Source organism: Calidris pugnax, unplaced genomic scaffold (assembly GCF_001431845.1).
Source record: "Calidris pugnax isolate Ruff unplaced genomic scaffold, ASM143184v1 scaffold219, whole genome shotgun sequence".
NCBI classification, from domain to species: domain Eukaryota; kingdom Metazoa; phylum Chordata; class Aves; order Charadriiformes; family Scolopacidae; genus Calidris; species Calidris pugnax.
The window spans coordinates 12,856,640-12,879,405 of NW_015094507.1; the positions used below are offsets into that span (position 1 = coordinate 12,856,640).

General features: G+C 41.5%; 1 protein-coding gene across 2 annotated transcripts; it reads left to right on the plus strand.

Moving 5' to 3' along the window:
• The first annotated feature begins 5,225 nt into the window (after positions 1-5,225).
• On the plus strand, positions 5,226-22,239 carry CCNC (cyclin C). Of its 2 annotated transcripts, XM_014964711.1 has the most exons (11): positions 5,226-5,350; positions 9,032-9,116; positions 9,360-9,429; positions 10,903-10,954; positions 13,729-13,784; positions 15,082-15,117; positions 16,554-16,645; positions 17,380-17,447; positions 17,749-17,828; positions 19,714-19,832; positions 20,484-22,239. In XM_014964711.1, the coding sequence occupies exons 3-11, from the start codon at positions 9,391-9,393 to the stop codon at positions 20,536-20,538; spliced, it is 597 nt and encodes a 198-aa protein (XP_014820197.1). In that variant the 5' UTR covers positions 5,226-5,350; positions 9,032-9,116; positions 9,360-9,390; the 3' UTR covers positions 20,539-22,239. The 2 variants fall into 2 exon arrangements, with proteins under 2 accessions (XP_014820197.1, XP_014820198.1); XM_014964712.1 differs by lacking the exon at positions 9,032-9,116 and having other exon boundaries at positions 5,233-5,350.
• The last annotated feature ends 527 nt before the right edge of the window (positions 22,240-22,766 follow it).

Consider the following 22,766-nt stretch of genomic DNA (forward strand, 5'->3'; position numbering starts at 1 on the left):
GAGAGCCTCCATAGAAATCTCACAGACTTCAGCCTGCGGTCTCCATCATGTCTCCTTGCCCTGAGAGGGAGAACTAAAGGAAACACAGCTAGAGTATGAAAATTCTTTCTTCCCCACCTCACCCCTCACTCTCACATTCCTACTTACAGACAGCATCTCAAACCTAGACTGTCTCTGATGTACCAAGAAAAGTTTCTCATTCTGCCAGCACCGCCATTTAGAAACACCACTGTCTCCATCTTACCCCGTGCATCTTCCCTCTCTGCTTCATAGCTCCTCATGCATCTCCAGCGTCTCAGCTACACCATCAGCAACAGACCACTGCAGAGCCCTGTGGGATTGGGTTCTGAAATGCCTTTCAGGGATACTTGGTCAGTCTAAGGACAACAATTGGGTGCTTCTCACTGCTCCTGCCATCCGGAAATTCTTGTTTAATGCTTCCAGTCCCCAGCCCCTGCCAGCTCAAAGCCCAAACTAAGCACTCCTGATACGCTGCAGGACAGGGATGGACATGCACAGACCACCTCTGTCATGATAAAATCAAAAAAGCATTCAGGCTCCCCTACACAAACACATATATGTATATGCATATACACCTGCATACCTCTAGGCTCATCTTTGCCTATCACAATGCCAGATATATTCATATACTTATGAATATATGAATATCTCAAAAGTTACCCGGAACTACATTTATTATATTCTCAATGATTTGCTCATTGAATATGTAGAAAGTTCCTATGTTTTACTGAATGGAGCCATTTTTTTTGTTTATTGGTGATGGTGGTGTTGGCTGCCTTGCAGGATATTTACTTCTGGCTCTGCAGACAGCCTCTCAGTTCAGGCTGATGAAACTGAGGGAGATGTTTGAAGTGGTGGACAGAGATGGAGAGAGTTTGCCCACTGTGAGGAGAACCCCGAGGAGTAAGCAGGTTGCTCTTCACATGGCACACTGTGGGCAGACAGACAAGGCATACTTAAATTTCGGAACAAATAGGTTTTGTCAGACAATAGAAAAAACAGTCCTTGTGTGCTTACAGGTCTTGCCAACCATTAGAACTAAGCACCACCTTCCCAGCAGGATAAACTGGGATTTACCTCACCTCTCTGAGGATCTGCCCTGTAGGAGTGCTTCGTGCTGCCACCATGATGGCTGGCAGAAACTGCTGACTTTTGTGGGCGCAGGGGTGGATCTGAAGCATGATCTGACTTACTCAATCCACTAATTTTGTATATGGTGCATGTGGAGGACAGGGGAGAGGAAGGGATGAATGCAGCTTCTGGCACCAGTGAACGGGGATAGAGCTCGCCTTCAAGACCCTAAGGGTTCCACCTTTTTAACATTCTCAGTGAACTAGCAAATTAGGAAACCATTGTGGAAAGCCGAGGGAATAAAGTGCAAAACCTAAAGATTTAGACAGCAGCTTTAATGTAAATACACTTGGGTGAAATATTACATATGATTCTATGATTCTATGATTCTATGATCTCATAAAACAAAGAGGCCCCTTTTACTGCTCACACCACGAGCCAGGGCCCCAAGGGCACCCACAGCCCTGGTTGTCCTTGCCCGTACCTTGGGGCTCCCCTTACCCTGCCCCACAGCCTAGAATCATAGAATCATAGAATCGTCTAGGTTGGAAGGTACCTTAAAGATCATCTAGCCCAGCCATCAACCTAACTCTGACAAAAAAATAAATAAGAAATAAGAAAAAAAAAATATTACATCACTAAACCATATTCTTGAGGACCATGTCAACCCGTCTTTTGAACACCTCCAGGGATGGTGCCTCAACCACTTCCTTGGCCAGCCCATTCCAATGCTGGATAACCCTTTCCATGAAGAAATTTTTCCTAATATCCAATCTAAACCTCCCCTGGCGCAACTTGAGGTCGTTTCCCCTGGTCCTATCCCTTGCGACTTGGGAGACGAGACCGACCCCCGCCTCTCTACACCTCCCAAAGGTCTAGGACCCCACCTCAGCCTTCCAGGGCCACCAGGCACTGCTACATGCTGCCAGATGGTGTTAGTGACCCCCCTCTTCAAATGTGGAGTGGGGTTTTAGCTGTTGTGTGACAGCAGTATGGATACTTGACCTATAACAGCATCAGCCTTGCTCAGGGTCCCTCATTGGTGGCCACGCACTCGCAGCCCCGCTGAATGCCAGGTGGGCTCATTGGCCTGGGAGGCGATGGCTAGTGTTCAGCTGGACTCCTTCGGGCTTTTAAAATACTCCCTCTTTTTACTTTTCTAGCTGCAAAACTCAGGTGTTCTCCCCTAGCGAGAGTGCTCCTGACCACAGGGCTGCATCCCAGGTACCAGCACCCCCGGCTCCTGCCCTGTGCACCCTTCCCATCCCAGAAATCCATGGATTAGTGCATCTCAGATCCTTCTCCGAAACTGTGACCCCGTGAGCGTTTCCTATTGCTGCTGCAGGGAAGGGCGTGAAAAGAAAGCTGCAAAGGGTTTACGCCCAGGTTCTTCCTCTTAAACTTTAAAAAATTACTTCTGGGGGTGCTCTCCAATGAGGAAAATTCTGGGATGGAGCAAGCAGAACCCTGAAACCTCAGGAACGGATAAGGTAAAGGGAAATCCCTGGAGGTATTTAAGAAATGTGTAGACATGCCACTTCAGGGCATGCTCTAATGCCCAAGATTGTTGGTTTTTGTCTCTCTGTGGGTGTGTGTGGTGTGTGTTGGTTTGGCTTGTGTTGTGGGTTGGTTGGGTTTTTTTGGTTGGTTTTTTTTTTTTGTTTGTTTGTGGTTGGACTCGATGATCTCAAAGGTCCCTTCCAATCATGAAGATTCTGTAAATTTTGGTGAGGTGGAGACAGGTGCAAGACAAGTAAGTGGTCTTATAGGAACCAACGGGCTATGTGATCTCTAAAGAACAAAGTTAAAAGTTTATCAAGAAGCTTTCGTTGGGACGTGGTTGAGATATCACAAAGGGCAACAGGTGGTCCCCACTGGGACCTTACTGGGAGCAGACTGGTAGCGAATTCAGGCAGCAGTGGTTTTACAGTGGGAAAGGGCAGGTTTATGTTGGGCAGAAGGCAGAAATTCTTCACTGTGAGGGTGGTGAGAGCCTGGCCCAGGTTGCCCAGAGAAGCTGTGGCTGCCCCATCCCTGGAGGTGTCCAAGGCCAGGCTGGACGGTGCTTTGAGCAACCCGGTCCGGCGGGAGGTGTCCCTGCCCGTGGCAGTGGGGTTGCCGCCGCCGCCGGGCTTTGTCCATTCATTGCCGGGTGGGGAGGCCCGGGCGGGGGGGAGGGGAGCGCCGTGGCGGCGGCTGGGCCCTGGTCTGGCGGCGGCGGCGGGGCCTGCTCGCCCGGGGAGCCCTGGCGGGAGGCGGGCTGGAGTTGTGAGAGCGGCCGGAGCCGCCCCGGCTCGGGAGGTGTGGGGGCTCCTCCGTGAGGGGAGCCGCCGCCCGGTGACTCCGGTGGCCGCCGTGGTCTCCGGCCGTGGGGTTGCGGGGGGTGGCTGCGGTCCCCCTGTGGGTGCCGTGTGTGCCTCTGCTCTGCCCTGGGGAGGCCCCATCTGGAGCCCTGTGTCCGGTTCTGGGCTCCCCGGTTCCAGAAGGACAGGGAGCTGCTGGAGAGGGCACAGCAAAGGGCCACAAAGATGACGAGGGGTCTGGAGCATCTCCCTTACGAGGAGAGGCTGTGGGACTTGGGTCTTTTTAGTCTGGAGAAGAGAAGGCTGAGGGGGGATCTGATCAATTCATACAAATACTTAAAGGGAGGGTGTCAGGAGGACAGGGCTGGTCTTTTCTCAGTGGTGCCCAGGGACAGGACAAGAGGAAATGGGCACAAACTTGAGTATAAGAAGTTCCACCTAAATGTGAGGAGGAACTTCTTTACTGTGAGGGTGGCAGAGCCCTGGCCCCGTGTCTCCACGAAGCCACCACCCGGCGGGAAAGAGGCGGCGGGACCCCGAGCGGCCCGGCGGGGGGCTGCCAGGCCGCAGCAGCCCCGGCCCCCCGCCGCCCAGGGCCGCCCCTGTCCCGCCGGCGGAACCCCCGCGCAGGGGAACGGTTCCCAGTGCCGCGTGTTGCCGGCCGGCGGCCTCTGCTCTGCCCTGGGGAGGCCCCATCTGGAGCCCTGTGTCCGGTTCTGGGCTCCCCGGTTCCAGAAGGACAGGGAGCTGCTGGAGAGGGCACAGCAAAGGGCCACAAAGATGACGAGGGGTCTGGAGCATCTCCCTTACGAGGAGAGGCTGTGGGACTTGGGTCTTTTTAGTCTGGAGAAGAGAAGGCTGAGGGGGGATCTGATCAATTCATACAAATACTTAAAGGGAGGGTGTCAGGAGGACAGGGCTGGTCTTTTCTCAGTGGTGCCCAGGGACAGGACAAGAGGAAATGGGCACAAACTTGAGTATAAGAAGTTCCACCTAAATGTGAGGAGGAACTTCTTTACTGTGAGGGTGGCAGAGCCCTGGAACAAGTTGCCCAGAGAGGTGGTGGAGTCTCCTTCTCTGGAGACGTTCAAAACCCACCTGGACAAGTTCCTGTGCAACCTGCTCTGGGTGGACCTGCTTTCATGGGAGGGTTGGACTAGATGATCTCTGGAGGTCCCTTCCAACCCCATATGATTCTGTGATTCTACGTGTGTGTCCCCAGCAGCAGCCAGGGCTGAGCTGCCTTAAAAACACCCCGTGGTGGGTCTAAATGGGTGCCCAGGGTGTGCTAAATCTAACATAATTTACAATAATTTATGGCCTCAAGTTGCACCAGGGGAAGTTCAGGTTGGATATTAGGAAAAATTTTGACACTGAAAGGGTTATCAAGCATTGGAATGGGCTGCCCAGGGAAGGGGTTGAGGCACCATCCCTGGTGGTGTTCAAAAGATGGATTGACATGATGCTGGGAGACATGGTTTAGTAATGTTGGGTTTTTTTTTGTCAGAGTTAGGTTGATGGTTGGACTGGGTGATCTTGAAGGTCCCTTCCAGCCTAGATGATTCTATGATAAACCTTGCTCCTTACCCACAGCACCCAGCCTCTGTACAGCCGCTTTAGTTTGCTATAGGCGAAGGCTGATCTTAATCCCTGCTAGTTAGTGGGGTTTTTTTTAGGATATCTAACTTTGAAAACCCCAGTGAATATCTCCTTGAGAAGACTCTCTGTGGCTTGATTAAAGGCCGCTAGCCCTTTACCCCCGAGCCTCAGTCCATAGCCTGCTTGCGTGGGGGACGCGCAATATTAACATTAGCAAAGAGTTGCTGAAATCATTTTCCCTTCTTTTAGTTTACAATGGATTTTGGATAAACAAGATCTGTTGAAGGAACGCCAGAAAGACTTGAAATTTCTGACCGAAGAAGAATATTGGAAACTACAAATATTTTTTACTAATGGTAAAACTGTTTTATTTTTATCTCTGCCATAAAATTTGCACAGTGTCTGCCATGCCTAAATGCAAGTTTGAATTGCTTAGAGAGTGTAATGTTTTCGTTGTGGTGTTCTGTATACTTTCACAACCTATTTTAATGAAGCTTAACAATAACCTTGTCATTTGTTAGCTGTATTAACACAATTTTAGGAAGACCTACAGGCAGGTTAGCTGCATATGTAACATTTTAACCTGTGATGGGACAAAACATGGTACACTTTCTTATTTTCAAGAGGTTCTTACTATAAACATACAAGGAGGAGAAGCAGGCAGAAACTGCTAAGCTGGCATATAAAGGGCTCTGTGTCAAGCAGACATTAATGCTCAAACTGGGCTTTTGGTGGGCTCTTAGGCTGTGGTAAGTATTTTAGCTGGTCTTTGCAGTCCTGTTAAACAGCAAAACTTGGAAACTTGTTATTTGTGATCAGTTGTGTTCTTTGAAGCCCTCACCACAGCCCCTGTCTCGCCTCCTGACTGATTTCCTGGCGCTGGGTGGCTCTCAAATTGTCTAGAAGCTTCTGAGAGCTGTTGGCAGGCAGCCTCTTCTCCCAAAGAGTTTGGGGCTTGTCTGTGAAGTTACCTAAGACTTACTTTATCCTGCAGAGCCTTTAAATCCAGGAATGGCCACGCTGGAGCGTATCAGATTACTCAGGCACTTAAACTCTTTTCCATGCAATTGTTCAGCATTTAAAAAAAAGAATCTCCCGAAGTAAAGGATATTGCTAAGTAGTAGTTTGTTTGCAGGCAGCTCTTTAAATATTTTTCACAGCAGTCCTTTAGCATACAGAATGCTTATTTTTTCAGCTATCTGGCCAGACGTACTTGAGACATAGAAGTGAAGTGACTTTCCCAAGGCACTGAAAGATCTTATGTCAGTGCTGGAATTGTATCTGTGGAAGATACTTATCCCAGCTTCTCTCTTAGCTTGGCTATTTTTATAATAATGGCGTATGCTGCAAGTCTGATTGCTGTGGATACGTCTGCCTTGTCACCTTAAAGGCACGAGGAAATCAAGCTAGCAATGGTTTACCCATTCAGTCAATTCCTGAAATACCTTGAGGTTAAAACGAAGTGTTGTGGCTTCATAACACAAAAAGAGAAAGCGGGGCACTGATAGTTCTAAAACTGTATGTCTGTGCTAATTTTCACTAGTATTAATTTGAATTATGAGATATGCTTTCTAAAACGTTTCACTTCAGCATTTTTCTTGAGTAAACAGAGACTGACAAAGTAGACAAGGTGGATTCTGTTCGTGGTTTCCTTTCCCTTGGCACTCCTTGCCTCCGTGTGTGACCTGTGGCAGCTGGGGAACGGCTCTGCCAGCATCTCCCTCACGTGCCTAGAAGCACAGCCTGCCCTGGAGGAGAGAGTGGGGCTGGGCTTTCACCCCTTCTCTGGCAGAGAGAGGCACCTTCATGGGGAGGACGCCGTGCTGGTGGGAGCTCAGGCAGAGCTTGCCCTCTCAAAGCCCTTGATATGTGGTGTATCATCACCTGCCTGTGTGTAGGGACCCTGCTTGGGGGTTATCGAGCCTCCCCTTCTTCTCTCCCACCTCCTGCCTCACCTGGGTAGGGAGATGAATCTTGGCCGGACACGTTCAGCATGTGTCTGCCCAGGAGATGGTTGTTCCTTGAGGCAACCAAGAAATTTGCCGGAGAGAGGCTGTTTCCTGCTGCCTCCTCGCTGGAAATTGAGTGCAATAGATCGTCAACTGATCGTGTGGCTGTACACAGCTACTCACAGTGTTAATACTGTAGAGAAGGAAAACTGTCGTCTTCTAAAATAGTTCGGAAGAGGAAATTGATGTTGATTTCTCTCTTTGGATCACCAAGTCTTAATAGGGTTTTTGGCTGAAAAGCACATTAATTGATTTCCCTTTCTGGCCTAGGGCAGAAGCTTAATGTTTGTGTTACAGGCTACTAAAAACCTTCAGATATAAACCAATTTTTATTTTAAAAAATCCACTGGAACCACGTACTTTGCAAACATAAGGGAATAAATAATCCAGTAGTTTCTTTTAAAATATTTAAAAAAATAATTACAAGTATTGGACTTTTTCCCAGCATATACAAGCTTCCATTTCATTAAGTCTCTCTAGGCTCTTGTCCATTTTTTTCCCTAAACCATGCTTGATATTTCTCTGACAGCAGATGGCCTAACCGTTCCTGAAAATCCCATGGGACTGAGAAACATATTTGGAGAATTCTGTTTAGCTTAGTATTTGGATTTTTCTGATGCCTTAATAGTAAGACAGCTTTGTAGCCCCATGGTCAAATCAAAAGGAAAAATCCTTTCAAACCTTCTAAGATACATTGATAAATATTTTAATATTTGTACAGACGTTGCATACTGAGCTTAGCCTCCTTTCTGGCAGTATTGCTTCTCCTACTGTCCCTGGCAAGCTAGTCTCAATTTGGCATTCTTGTTTTTAGGAAAAGAGTGGTATGACACGGACTTTATGATGCTTTGGGTGATCCTAGTGGGTGACAAATTAGTTACTGTTTCTTGTAGGAGGAGAAAAAAAAAGTTGCTAATGATCAGTGCTGTTCAGGGTGGTTTTCTCCTATGTTCAGCCCTTTTTAGCCCACAATGTCCTTGATATTTGTGTGTTTTAAAATGCCGTGCTGCTCATTAAAAGTGAGAGTAGGGTCCACCCTGACTGTTCCCAAGTGATATGGGCTAAGGGCATCGGGAAAAGATGTGGACTTGTGTGCTTAAGTAGAGACTAAGAATTCAGTGATGACTGATGACAGAATTGTTTGCTTTTCCCATCGGTGGTCACTGTTTTAAATATATATTTAAGTGTATTTTAAATTATTGTTTTGTACGTTTCTGGTGAGGGAGGAGAAAAAGAAGAGGGAGTGTTAACACAGCCGAGCCTTGCTCAGGATAATGACCGTGAAGAAGTATGGGAAAAATAACAAGTAGCAACCTTCTGTTTTGCTCTGCCATTCTCTATATCTGACCCCTGCTCTTAATCCCAGCTCGATGCATCTAATTTGCTTGGCACCTTTTCCTTTGCCTGGGAGGCCAAACAAGAGCTACCTGCACAGATGACACCAGGGTTGTTTCTTGGCCAACTGGCAGAGGACCACTGTGATGGAGCAGCTGACTGCATCCTCTGGTCTCCCACCCCCTCTCCCAAGACTAAATATGTCATTTTTTTAACACCTGCTGCCTCTGCCAAATTTAATGACCATGTTTGTGTTGGCAGCTTTAGTTGTTTGAAAAAAAAAAAAAAAAGCCCCATCCATTTTGCATGGCGCTGAAAAGCCAGAGACTTACATTGTAAGTATTGCAATTTGTTTTGCTCTAAAATGGAATACCTGAGCTTTTACCCTTCTGAGATTTGTGTTGTCATCTTCTTAAAGGTCATACTCGCTTTGTACACAGCGGAGTCAAGTTACCTTTCCCTTTTTAAAGGTGTCCACAAGCTTCAGGATGCAGTGCTTCTTCTTCACCTGCAGGTCTGTAGGTTTCCAGCGACAAGTTGTGTCACCAGAATGGAGATACCTGAACTGAGGGAGAAGACTGTGCTGCTGCTCCTTAGAATCCTCAGCACTAGTCCAGTTCTGAGATCCTTTGCTATTTTGGTGTCAAATTGTTGTAAAAACTCAACTCAAGCTTTTGTTCATTTTTTTTTAAGTTATCCAGGCTTTAGGTGAACATCTTAAATTAAGACAACAAGTTATTGCCACTGCTACAGTCTACTTCAAGAGATTCTATGCCAGGTAGGACTGTTTACTATGATGGTACGAGAATAAAACATTTGCTAGGCACATTTTGGTAGCCCTTTTAAAATGCAGTTCTGTATTAAAAACAGTGCCACTTTTGTTTTCTGGATGGTGTAAAGCTTTTATGCTAATAAAGTTAACTTAAGCTTTGCTTTTTCAAAAGGAAGTGTGGTGCTCTTAATAGATTAATCGTTCTACGTGTATGAAACAACATATTATAATTTTGTTATAACATTTCAGATATTCCCTAAAAAGTATAGATCCAGTATTAATGGCTCCTACGTGTGTGTTTTTGGCATCCAAAGTAGAGGTATGAAGTATTACAATTTTTTAATGTAAAATTATGTGATGTATGAGGGAGAGAAAACGTTTAGGACTTTTAAACTTTTTGTCGTTCTTCATGCTTTGGGGGTTGAAACCATCTCTTTTTTGGTATGGATTTCTATAGCAACTTAAGAAAAGGAGACGGAGAAGGCCTTCAAACATGTTATTTAGTATTTGATCTTTCACAGTTTTGTATGAAATACTAACCCTGAAGTGCCTCTGAAAATTGGAAAGAGTGTTTTAAATGGCTATTTCACCGTCATACAGTATTTACATACACTATCTCTTAAATTGTGCAGCGTTGCCTTTCTGGTCTGTTTTTCCTTATTTATGTTTACTCAAACTTCAAAACATAATTTGGAATTTTTTCCTAATTATCCTTTTCGCTTTCATATAGTGAGGGATCCTCAGAGTTTACCACACTTTCATTGCCTGAATTAAAAGGATATTGTAGCTCATACGATGTCTTTGAGAAATTACTGTAAGGAACTGACCTACTAGGGACAGTGGTGAGAAGGCTCCAATGCCTCCACCATCAGAAGTCCACTATGAACATGGCCAAGAGTTAGCATCAGCTGCTCTTAGCCCTCTCTAATGCAGGAAGTTTTTTAGGTGTTTGAGAAGTGTCCATGTAATGGGGAAAAAAAAAATTGGCCAATTTTTGATATGTCAGCACTAATGAATTTGAGGGGGAACTCAAATACCCAGTGGATGGTAGAAGCAGTCCTATTAAACCAGTGTTTACATGGAATACTGTTTTCTGTACAAATACTGTGATGCCTTCCAGTGTTTGGAAGAGATGAAGGAAAGGAGAAAGATTCAGAATATTGGAGAGAGTATTTTTTATTAGCCTGTTAATTAAGCCTTTAAGACGTACATAGACATATTTGCCTTATATTACAAAACAATTCCTAGAAGTCAGTGCAGCCTTCTTTATGCTATGGCTTCTGCAACTTTAGAGGGCAGGTATAGTGGTTACAATTCTGCTATGCACTTCTCTGAAAGAACATTGTCTATAGAAATTTTTCAGCTTGCTGGCTGTCTCAGCAGAGAAGCTAAGGCTTCATGGAAACATAATTTAAAAAAGGTAGTTAATGACAGGTTTCTAAGGGCAGTTTTCTCTCCAGGTGGGTTAAGGGGAAAGAAACGTACCTTCCTGAAGCCCTCTTTGTCTATCTTACCTTGTAGAGTGTTAGCCAACTAAGCTTTTGTGCTTTAGTACCTTTCATAAATGTTTACTGTCCCTCATAACTCAAACAGCAAAGTAACTAATAAATGAAAAAACTCTTTACCTAAGATCCTTTAATTTATTCGGTTCACCTTAAGAAAAAAAAAAATAAAAAGGGGTGGGGGAAAAAAAGAAATTCTTGGTAAAGAAGCCATTACTTTAATTTGATAACAGTGTGAGTATATGGTATATTTCAGGTGGTTCATCTCCTTTACCATTCTTTTTCTTCAGGAATTTGGTGTTGTTTCAAATACAAGGTTGATTTCTGCTGCTACTTCTGTATGTAAGTATTAGTGATTTTCATTATACTACAGTTAGGTATCTGTGTAGGGAGATCAGACATTTTCTTTGTGGTTTTTTGTTCTCTTTATTTTTTTAAAATTATCATGTCATTGGGGGTCTTGCATGTTGACTGCTAGGAGCCAATTAAAGATACACAGAATAAATAACTTCTGGTTTTAAATATGGAAGCAGACAGATCCTTTCTCTATTAGTTCTCTATTGATTCTTGTTTGAACTTATGCCAAGCATGAATAAAACCCAAATAATAAAATTAAACTATTGAGGTTTATAAACAGTTTTGAATCGTAAATTGATTTCTGAAGTACTCAAAGATAGAATTGGAAGCTTAGGGCTTTATTTGTCTGTTTTATAGCAGGTGTGTCTTCAAGGAAGTACCTGTTTTCAGAATTTTTGGTAGACTCCATACCTCCTATATTTTTAATCCTTTTTTCCCATCATAATATAGTCCCTACACATGACATTTATTTCTTAAAATACATCTTACAACCTACATACTGCTCACAAATAAATGCAATAAAATCACAGTGTAGTTACTACGTTCTCTGTCTTTCACACCTGCCTTGTACTTCCCAGCTCCTGTAACTTGCATCTCATCCTTCAAGGTCTTAGTGGTGGCTTCCTTAACTGAATGCTATAATTTGACCCAGAAGGTCCAGCTGCTCTCAGTAGGCAGTTCCTGGCTGTGCTCTTCAAAATATAGGTCAGTGCTTTCAAAGCCCCTCGTAGCTGTTGGGGGGACAGGTGACTGGCTGCTGCTGCAGCCTCCCCATGCAGTCAGCGTATCAGTCTGTGGGGCTGGCCCAATGACAGTTCCACTGCCAGGAGCTGAAACACATCTTTGGTGCCAGCGTGACCAAGACCAGTACTGGATTTAGCAGTAAGAGTTGCTATTTTTACAGCGTAGCATCTCAAAGCACTGACCTGTGTGGCAGTTTTGATGCATCAGTGAGAAAGCTGGATGGATTTTGGTAAATATGCAGTAGCTGATTTTAATTGGACTTCTTGTCCTGAGCCGTGCTGTTTCTGAAATTCCCAAGTCTCAGAATCCTGCAGATTTCCCCCCTTAGTTCTTCCTTCAGACCCAGAAGTGCTGCCTGTCCTGATAAGTACTCTGTGTTTAATGGAAGCAGGGACAACAGGCTTTCTCCTAGTGTTTATGCCTTTTATTCTACATGGTCTTCCTTTACCAGAGTTGCTTCAGTAGCACACACCTCCTTTTTTTCGAGACCTTTGTACAAAAGGTGAAAAAAAGATGAGGTGACACAAGTAAAACTGACAAAAGACATGACTAGCATAATAGTGGTCGGTTGAAAACGTTTGTTTGCTTTTAGTTAGGTAGAAACATGAAGTTAGTAACACATGCTTCCTTTCTCAGGAAGATAATCTCAGATTGGTTTCTGGCAACCTCTTCAAAAGCTCACTAAAAGCACAGTTCCATATGGTTGTGTCTGCAGCTTGCTTTGTGGGGAAAATGTTTTGTTTCCCTGTCTTCCCCCTCAAAACAGTTAATTTTTTTTTTTACTATATATCTCTTCAGCTTGCATGCTTCTGGAGAAATCTGTTTTATTCATTCTTCTCTCTCTTGGAATAATTAAAATTTCCAAGCACTTGTCTTGTTGTCCTAGAGCATATTTTCTAGCAAAGGCCACCTAAGTGTTGAATTCTTTAGTCCAGAGGACTGGCACTACCTTTTCATCAAAGTGAATGTCACACTGATTTTCTGGAAGTAGTATTGATTCATACTGTACTGTCTGTCAGTAATATAAGAAATATTGTCTCCTTCCAGGATGTTTAAATGTTATCTGTTTTCCTTGGAGGGCAGGGACTTAAAATAGATTTTAAAATGTTTCACTTGTGCAAATCTCAAATCCACATCTTCTTGTGTACTTAGGTTTTTCTTTGCTCAGCATTCTGATATGAGATCACTCTGGTTTTGCGACTTAACAGAATTCTTAACAGTACGCTATTTGTACCTGTTCTCCTTCTAAAATGCATGAGGATACTTAGGTACCTAAATTGGGGATCATCATAAGCTAGAAAAGGGATCATATATTTGAACATTCTCTTGGAGGCAAGTGTGTTGAATTATCTCATATGCCCGAGCAGATGCTTGGGTGTCTCTTTCAAGGAGAGAAAATGTTTGATAATCCAGTGCCTGGGACACCTGTCTGCAGTCTGGTGAATTCTTGCTTTGAATTTGAGTCTGTTTTTTGCATATCCAAAATCTTTGCATCGGGGACATACAAGATCTCTTCACTGAGCTCTCTCGCCTTGCCCTTGGTCTTGCTTTTCTAAGACTATTACATGATTTAAAATCTTGCATGTTGAAGGATCAAGCCTATATAAAAAATCCCATCTGAAAGTGGCATTTGGATTTAGTGTTGGAACTGAGCTCCTGAAGCAATCACCAGATTGAGAGTGACATCGGTAGGTAGATGGCTCCGTGAGTGATAACTTGTGGGAAGTGAGGTGCCTATAAACTAGTTGGCAGTTAACTAGAAGATTTAAGGGTGCCCAAAGCAACAGCCAAGTGTCTGGCTGAGTATCTGTGAAAATCTGGGTTTCAGGTGTATTTCTCTTTGCCTGTCAGGATCTTAAATTTTAATCACTTCTCTCTTTCAAATACAAACTTTTTGTGCTGCAAGCAGTTGTGATGCCAGATGGATTTGAAGGGTGGTATACGGATAAGTTAACAGAAAGAGAAAGAAGTATTAATTACATAATTTTTAACATACTCATTTCTCTTTACTGTAGTGAAAACTAGGTTCTCATATGCCTTCCCGAAGGAGTTTCCTTATAGGATGAACCATGTAAGTATCCTGTTCGAAATACAACTTGATTGAATAGATTAAAACACAAATAATTGTTAGCAGGAAAACCTGTCTTATAAAATTTAAGAAAGAAATATTTTCATACTCATATGTCAGGGTGCTTATAATTAATTTCGGATAGATTATTGGGAAAGTTACTTTTAAAAGTAATAAATCTCATATAACCTCCTTTCCTTAAATTGTTGATGGGAATGCTATAAAGAGAAGTGATGTGGCTGGGTGACTGGAATAGTAGTTTTTAATTTGGTATGATGATAGAAGAGCTTTAGCTTTTTTTGAATGTTCTTGTTTACAAATACATTGCTCCAGGGAAGGTAAATAGCCTTCGCACCTGGGATGCTTCCAAGCTTACATAAAGGAGCAGTTGGCTTACAGAAAGCATTTTATTTTTGCATGTAAAATGTAATGGCTTTTGATAAATAATTTTTATTGATTATTTAAAATTTAGATTTACCAGTGGCTTTCAAGGTGTTCTCAGTCACAGTCCTGAGAAATTTTGTAGTTTTTCTTGAAACCTGTTTTGACCTGTGCTGTAGTATTTTGAAAGTTAAACAGATCTAATTATTTTTAGATCGGCTGTGACAAATACTACTTTTTTTTTTGTTGGTTTGCTTTTCACCCAATCTGGAAAGCCAAATAACATATCAAAATACAAAATATCTAAGACCTTGCAACAAAACCACTATTTTACAGATAAAGGCAGGTGGAAATGTATTTCAGAGTACTGCTTTCTGATAGCCCAAGCAGTCCGGTCGTTTCCTTAACATCACTAGTACATCACTGTCTCTGTGGAAGATGAGAGCCGATTCAGTTGCTACAATTAGACAGAATATTTCATATGAAATTAAATCTGAAAATACTTTAAAAGGTCATTTGGCTTATTAGTGGCCTGATGAAGAGGCTCTAATTCCACAAAAAAAGGGCTTCTCTATTGCTTATAAGTATTTATACATTGGGAAGAATGTGCTGCTGCTGAGTGTTGAAGAAAATCAGACAGGTACTGCCAGTGAAGTAGTTGTTCACAGTAAACTTGATCCAAAACATTTAAACACATTGTTATTATGACTGGAGTTAGTTAAACTGACAGTGGTAAGGCAATGGCTAATAATAGTTTGAGTCTTGTTTGGTTTTGTAGTTTCAGATGAAATGCATTCAGGACTGTTGGAAGTATGTGTTGAGAATTCCTGTGGGTTCACGATGTTAAACTGGATGCCAGTTAATTCTTTCTGTTGTCTGAAACATGCTGCTGTTTAACTGTGATTTTACTTCCTTGCAGATACTAGAATGTGAATTCTATCTCTTAGAATTAATGGTAAGTGGGGTTTTTTGATAGTTTGCTGTCATTTTTTTTTGTTGTTGTTTTTTCCGCCCCACGCTCCAATTTTAGAACGATGTCCATGCAGGTCTAACATTTCCATTTTTCAGCAGAATGCCATAATTGTTCATTTGGGCTGAGTGAGGGCATTCTCAGCTCCTTGTGCTTCTCAACAGAAAGAGGGCGGATTGTGGGAGCGGTGGGGACAGGAGGAGTGTGTGTGGCTCTGCATCCTGCTGGGTAGAGCACTGTTTGGGAAGGGTAAAGCATAAGTTCTGTTTCCAGAACTGCTTCTGTTTTTTAAAAGAAAGGTAACTCTAAATCCTGATGCAGAGACTAGGATGGGATGCCATGACCTTATTTCCCCAGATGAGCGGCCAGTCCACAGCATGAAAAGTTGTACTCTTGCTATGCCTGCTTCTTGCCTGGAAGAATCTGGACTTGTGCAATGGTCCAGCTTCAGCAGAAGGTGTGGGTAGTATTTCACTCAGGCTAGTCTATATAACCTGATAATTAGAGTAATCTTCTAGGAAGTGAGATGTGGGTTTGAATCCTGTGAGGAAGAAACTGAGCGCAGGGCCTCCCATTTTTTGAGATGCTGCTGTAACTATTGTGCTGTTGGGTGAAAGGAGCGCAAGGTGAGTTAGGCAGCAACTGAGACAGGGTATGTTTTGGGAACAGGGCACAGAGGAGGTGGGATCAAAATTTTTCTTTGTGCCTATGGTTGTTATAACCCCTTTTTAGATACCCTGCTTAGATTTAGTCTGTGATACCTCTGCTATCTGCAGCAGTAACTCTTGAGTTGTGTAGACAGGAGTTTTATCGCAAGTAACTGCGTTTGCAAGAAGTTATGTTTTGGGGATTAACTTATTTTTCTAGTATGCTATGCAATATATAGCATGTATGATAACTGTGTCTTGTACATGTATCTTAATGCAGCTTTTCCCCATAGTATCCGTACAGTTGGCCGCTTTCAGCCAGAGGATTTTTCCTTCTTGTTTACACCAACCTGGGCCTGAAAAGAGGGGATTTGAGAGCAATGGAATTTTTTTCTTTCTTTCCAAACCAGTGTCAATTATTTTGGCATGCTTTCCATGTATGGTATTTAGTGACAGACTGTTTTCTGGCAGTGTTTTGTGTTTCCAAGTGGGAATTACGGGTTTGTAAGCAAATGAGGTTTCAGTGTGCTGCAGATGTGGCTTTCTCTGTCTCTTAGGGGAAAGACATCGACAGACTGGCAACCATGCTGTGTAATGGTATTCTAGAGAGAGCACTGCCCTCATTAGAGCAGGGTTAGGTGTCGGAATGCTACTTAAAAAAATAAATAAATCAGTAATTGACTTGTAAACTAATTTTATTTTTTTTTAAATATCTGAACTGACAGCGCATTTTGCATTGTAATCTAACTTTTATCCCGTTGCCGTTTTTCCTAGGACTGCTGTTTGATAGTATATCATCCTTATAGACCTTTGCTCCAATATGTGCAAGATATGGGCCAAGAAGACATGCTGCTACCTCTTGCATGGTAATGAAGACAATGATTAACCATAGTGTCTCCTTTCAGCAAGAAAATGAGTGTTTAACTGTTACGCTTCAAAGGCGGTTAAGCAAAAGCAGGGTTAGCTATATTTGAATGCAGAGAGTGCCCTAGTTAACCTGTGTGGGTACACATCCCTGACTTAGCTTATTCTGTCTTTAACCCTGTAATGATTTTACTTTGCAGTGATCTAATTTTTATTTTTAGACTAGCTCTAATAGCAGGGTTTTTGACACTACTGAATGGTGACTATGAGTAGAGGTAATCTATTTATATTAATGTCAGCTTTCTGTTGTATTCTTCATAGGATGTAGAAGCAGTATGTAGGGGGTTTTAGCTGTGTTTTGCAGAACTCCTATTCTTAAACTGTTTCTCAAACACAGAAAGACAGTAAAAGTACTACCTTTATGCTTGCCCTGACTTGTGAAACAGGGATAATTATTTTATGGTGTGTGTCAATACCCTCTGCTGAATGACATTTATGATGCTTATAATACAGTGCTTCCAAAGAAACTTCTGCTGTGACTACAAGGAAAAAAATGAAAGGCTTTAAGAGATTTTTTTGCAAGGGAAGAGATCTCTTCCCTTACCATTTCCCCCTGCAGCTTTACTGTTTCTGCCATCTGGGAAACTGACAAAATATTTATAAACAGACAGCAGTTTCTGAAGTCATATAGTCTAAAGGTGAATAGAACGATACTTACAAGTTGTTTTTTGCACAGGAGGATAGTGAATGACACATATAGAACTGATCTTTGTCTGCTGTACCCTCCTTTCATGATAGCTCTAGGTAAGTAACGCAAGTAATGCCTCTTGTCATGTTTAACTGGGTGTATTCTGCACGCTGTCCCATCAACGAGCCTTCCTTAGAGTGCCCTCAGCAGGTGCTCAGTTTGTGTTTCATATAGTACTGACAGTTGCAATTTAAAGAAAAAAAGACTTTGCAAGTCTTGAAGAAAAATCAGATCATTAATCTAGAGTTTTCTCTGTTGAACCGTATAGTGTTTTGTCTGACTTATTAAAAATAGACTGTTTTCAGCTGTATTGAGAGTGGATCTGTGTTCAGTATCCGTGTTGCCTGATCTTTGCAGCTTGCCTACACGTGGCCTGTGTCGTCCAGCAGAAGGATGCGAGGCAGTGGTTTGCTGAGCTGTCTGTTGATATGGAAAAGGTACTCTGTTTTTATCTCCCGCCACCTGTTACAGACTGGCCAGAAATGGTAGTCGTGGTTGTAAAACTGCTGGCCTCCACGTCTGTGGCACTGATTTGAACGTCACTCAGTGATCACGTGTTAGGAGCTGGTGAAATGAGGCAGATCTTGTGGGAAGAGAGACAGTGTCAGGTCATTAGGTTATCACGCTGCTCTGGAAGTTAAGACAGAACCATTGCATAGCGTCAAAGTGTTGCTGGTGTTGCCAATTTTCAGGTGGAAATATAGAACCTTTGCATTTTTTGCTAGAAAAAGATTTCCCAGTGTTTTTCATCATTCAAGATAGACTTTTAAATTCTAGGGCATGTGACTTTCTGATTCCCCTTTCAGCATCGTACCTCCATGCTGTCCTATAAATGTACATAGTATAGCAGAGTGTCAAATGTTCCCAGCACCTTCAGGATGACCAGAGCTGTGACTTCAGTCAGTGTTAAACAGGGGGACCCCAAGATCATTCAGTTCTGAGTTTCCTGCTATTGCAAACTCTATGTGAAATAATCCCCTTCATAAATTTATCAGGTTCCAGGGTGCAGTTGTTCTCATACTGATCATGTTCTTCACCTTCACTAGTTCTTTTTACTTTGTAGGTTGCCTTCTTTAACCTTTGTTTAACTCTAGCAAGCAAACCAAAGTAGTACACAAAGTCCTTATCACGCTGTTTCACTCTGCACGTATTTTTCTGTCTCTTTTTGAAACTGAGTGTCTGGAATTAAATACCATATTATGGATGAGACATACCATTGCCCTCTCTATTGCCCTTTATCCCACTGATGATATCCTGGCATTGTATTTATTCCAGGATTTGTCTTCAAATTTAAGCACAGTGTGGATGCTATGCTGCCTCAAGAGCTCTGAATTATGCTGTCATGCATGTAAAAGCAGGGTGATAATAAATTGGCAGCAGAGGAGAACCAACCTATGTTTGACAGATAAGGTTACCATAAGCTTGATACTGAACATGTTTGAATGTCCTGGTTCTCATGCCAGTGATAAAATCTAAACTCGATTTTTTTACATTAACATCACGGACCTCTTAGCCAACTATGACTTTTGTTTTAAGGACATATATTGTTCTAGCATTTAATCAAAGTCCGGGTATTAAAAAGAAGGAAGACGTCTACTTTATTGATTTAGAGAATGATGAAACAAATTATGAACCAAACATTATCCACCTTTTATATAGAATATTGCACTAGAAATTTAATAGGGTATTTAGGTAGAAGATACCCAAACTGGTAGAGAATGGTTATGCTTCCAAAAGTGGGATATGAAAGATCAACAATTATTATTATATGCATATATGAATATATAATATGATAATAATAATACGACTATAATAAGAAAAGAATTTAGATACTCCTTGGCTCTTTGTTTCTTGGAAGGAGGGAATTCAGACCATTGTTTTGTGGTTTGGGGCTTTTTTGCCCTGCGCTGTGCCTCTGATGTGTATTGAACTTTGATAACCAATGCAGTAACTGATGATTATCAGCTGCAGCCCCGCTGCCAGGTGTCTGTATTTTCCCAATAGCATAGTTATAACCTGTGATAGTTTTTACAAGTAAACAAATTCAGCTTGCGGGGGTGGCGAAGTGGTATATGCAGTTGAATGAGGGGGAAAGTATACTGTTCAGGCTTCCATTCACAATTAAATAAAAAAACCCCTAATTATAGAAATGGTTGATTGCCAGACCAGATTAAATGTGAGATAGCTCTGTTTATATTATGAAAATTGTGCTACTTAATTTCAGTTTGGGGCATGTTTAATTAATTACACATTTAAACTGACTGTGACAGAGACAAAATCACTGTTGTGTCTGACCTTAGGACCTATTTTCTTTCTAATCAGATTTTAGAAATAATCAGGGTTATTCTGAAGCTGTATGAGCAGTGGAAGAACTTTGATGAGAGGAAAGAGATGGCTACTATTCTTAGTAAAATGCCTAAACCAAAACCACCTCCGAACAGGTACTGTACTTCCTTAGTATGCCTTTCATATGGAAAAACTGGACTGCTATCTTAAGAATGAGTAAATGTTTAATTTGAGGTACAGCATGTGTTTTACAGTGCAGAGCTTTCTATTGCAAACAGCCAGTCTGATTGTTCAGGAGCTAGTGAGAAGCAGAATCTTTGTGGTTTTATGGAGAGCGTTAATGTAATGAGAAGGTGATCGATACCACTTAGCAAGGCCAGATTCCTTGGAAGTAGGCCTGCTTGATGTCGTATTTAATTACTGTGATTAAATATCACTGATGGGAATCTGCGCATGCAAATTCCTGTGCACGTGCTTGTGTAATGTGAACTTTGAAATGCTGACTTCAGAAGTAGATTCAGCAGGCAGCTGCACGGGGATATATTGAAATTATTATTCAAATAAATACACTGAAGTTACTTATGCATGCTGAGAATAATCTTTGCATTTGCATTTTTAATGAAAGTGAGCAGAATATCTTAGCCTATTTGGGTATATGTTGAAGTATTTTCCTTCAAAAGGTTTTTACTACTTTCAGAGTACTGTATTTTTTAATTAGAAAAAAAAAGGCAAAAATGTAATATGATGCTTCTTTTTGAAGATATGTTTTTGGTTGTTTGTTTATTTTTTTTTTCTCTTCCAAACAGTGAAGGAGAACAGGGTCCAAATGGTAGCCAGAACTCTAGTTATAGCCAATCTTAAAACATTCCAAAGAACCTCTTTACGGACCACTTCGACTCAAGACATCCTGGGATCTTTCCTGTGTTCATGAAATGGACAGAAGGTTTTAGTAACATCTTTGACAAAGAACTTGAAGACTAAATAGCTTGTTTGTGTCAAGCACTTTGAAAGCTTTTTCCTCTAAAACTGCATCATTTTCTCTGACGCTGGAGCAAATGTACTAAGATTTTTCAGTGTAAGGAATCAAACGTTAAACCAAGCTGCAAAAGATTAACACTATCCACTCAAAACAAATAGTTCATTATTGGTTTTGTTTGCTTTGAAAAAATTGTAACTTGCCATTGGAGTGAACTATTTTTAAAGCGAAAGTAACCTGAAGCCTAAGTGTAACTGCATTAATGACTTGTGTTGTCTTCATTTTGTTTGTGACTGAAGGAAGATAGTGCACTGTGTGTTAAATCTGTTCATTATCTTGAGTTTTACTGATTTTTTTTTTAAAAATATGAATCCTGTAACAACACAGAAACCCCTCAGAAACAAAGCCTCAGAAGAGCCTGCAAAGAATATTGTTACAGTTTTAATGAAAGCTGCAAGAAAGAAATTCAGTTCCTTTTTTTTGGATTAGAAAAACGCTGTTTTACTCAGTAGGTGTACTTGGATGTTTTTGCCATGAAGCGTAGTAGCCCAGCTTACCAGAGAAGTGCAATATGTATAGTGACTCTGCAGTTTTGTTAAACATTTCAAGTGTTAGGAATGAAAAAAAACCCAACATACTATGATTTTTTTTTGGAAGTAAATGTACTCTATAGTACAATTGGAATATTTCACAATCAAGTACGAATCTGGATACGATTGCTATTTTTTATGGTGGATTTTTTTTGTACAAAAGAGATACACTGTTAGTCTGCCTTCACTGTTTTCGTGTGAATTTGTGTGGTTCATTAGAGAGTTTATTTAAGAGGATCAAGCTTTTGGTGAGCTACATTCTGGCTAATTTTAATTGTGATGTTAGGAGTAACTCCTTAGAATAATTGAAATGGGATTCCTTGGTTAACTATGTGCTGGAGAAAATGAGATTCCTTCAAAGAGAAGGCCATATCCTGTGTTCCTTACTCAGGCAGATATCCCACTGAAGTCAGGAATTGGCCTAAATTGAATTTCTTGATTTTTAGATAACTTTGTTTTTAATTGAGTTCTGTACAACTTCATTTTGAATGATAATGCTGACTTGCCCAAGAATTGAATGATAAAATAAAGTGCAGTGACATTGTTCTCAATTTTATTTTTTTTTTCCTGAAGCAACACATTTTGCTGGTCTGAAATAGTAGAGGGAAATTCTTGAAAGCCCTTGCTGTATGATGAGTCTTGGTTAAAAAAAATTGGCCCCTTAAAAAAAAAACCAACCCTGGTTTTGCAAATCCCTGTCTTTGTAATTGGCTGGTGAAATACAACTGAAGTGTATGTAGCCCATTAGGCTACTAGCATTTATTTCTGTCCAGGTTCTTTTTGTAAAACGTTAGGTAAACAAGCCCAAACCACTTTGGTGAGATAGAAAATATATACAGTTTGGTCTTTACTACTTTTGTTGCCATTTGATCCATACCTTTTATAGACACTTGATTGATAAAGTGGCATTTGGCTATTTACCTTTGTTTCTTGAAGTCTAAAATGTGCTATTTGTAACATGGACTTGGGGACTAGAAATAAATCAATGCAACTTGACCACTGTGTGTAGTTCTTAAACAGAAACCATTCTTTAGGTAAACATCAGTCTTCTTGCATGTACCACAAATCTGCTAAGAAAGCTAATGTTTTGAAATTAGGGATTTCACACGATTAATGAAGAATTCTGGCTGGAGTGACTGAAAGTTTTCTTGCTGCTCAAGAGCCTTTGCAGACTTTACTTCACACCTGCAGAGTCCTGAACTTCTGTGCTAGGACTTAAAATTTTCTAGAGGCCAAAGCAACTCACCTTTGCTAGTTCCCCTGAACTGCTAATGATATTAAAAAACAAACAAAAAGAATCCTTAAAATAATGACTATGCAAATTTGTAGGTGGGGACGGGATGGCTCAGTTTGTTTTTAAAGTTTAAGACACAAATTAACGTACATAAAAGAAGGGAGTTTAGTAACTTCCTTGGACACCTCAAATTTTCCAGCCTAAAATGATTACATCTCTGTAATAAAAACTTCAAATATAGGCAAGTTCTCGCTTGATACGGAGCTGCTGAGGGAGAAGTTGATGACTG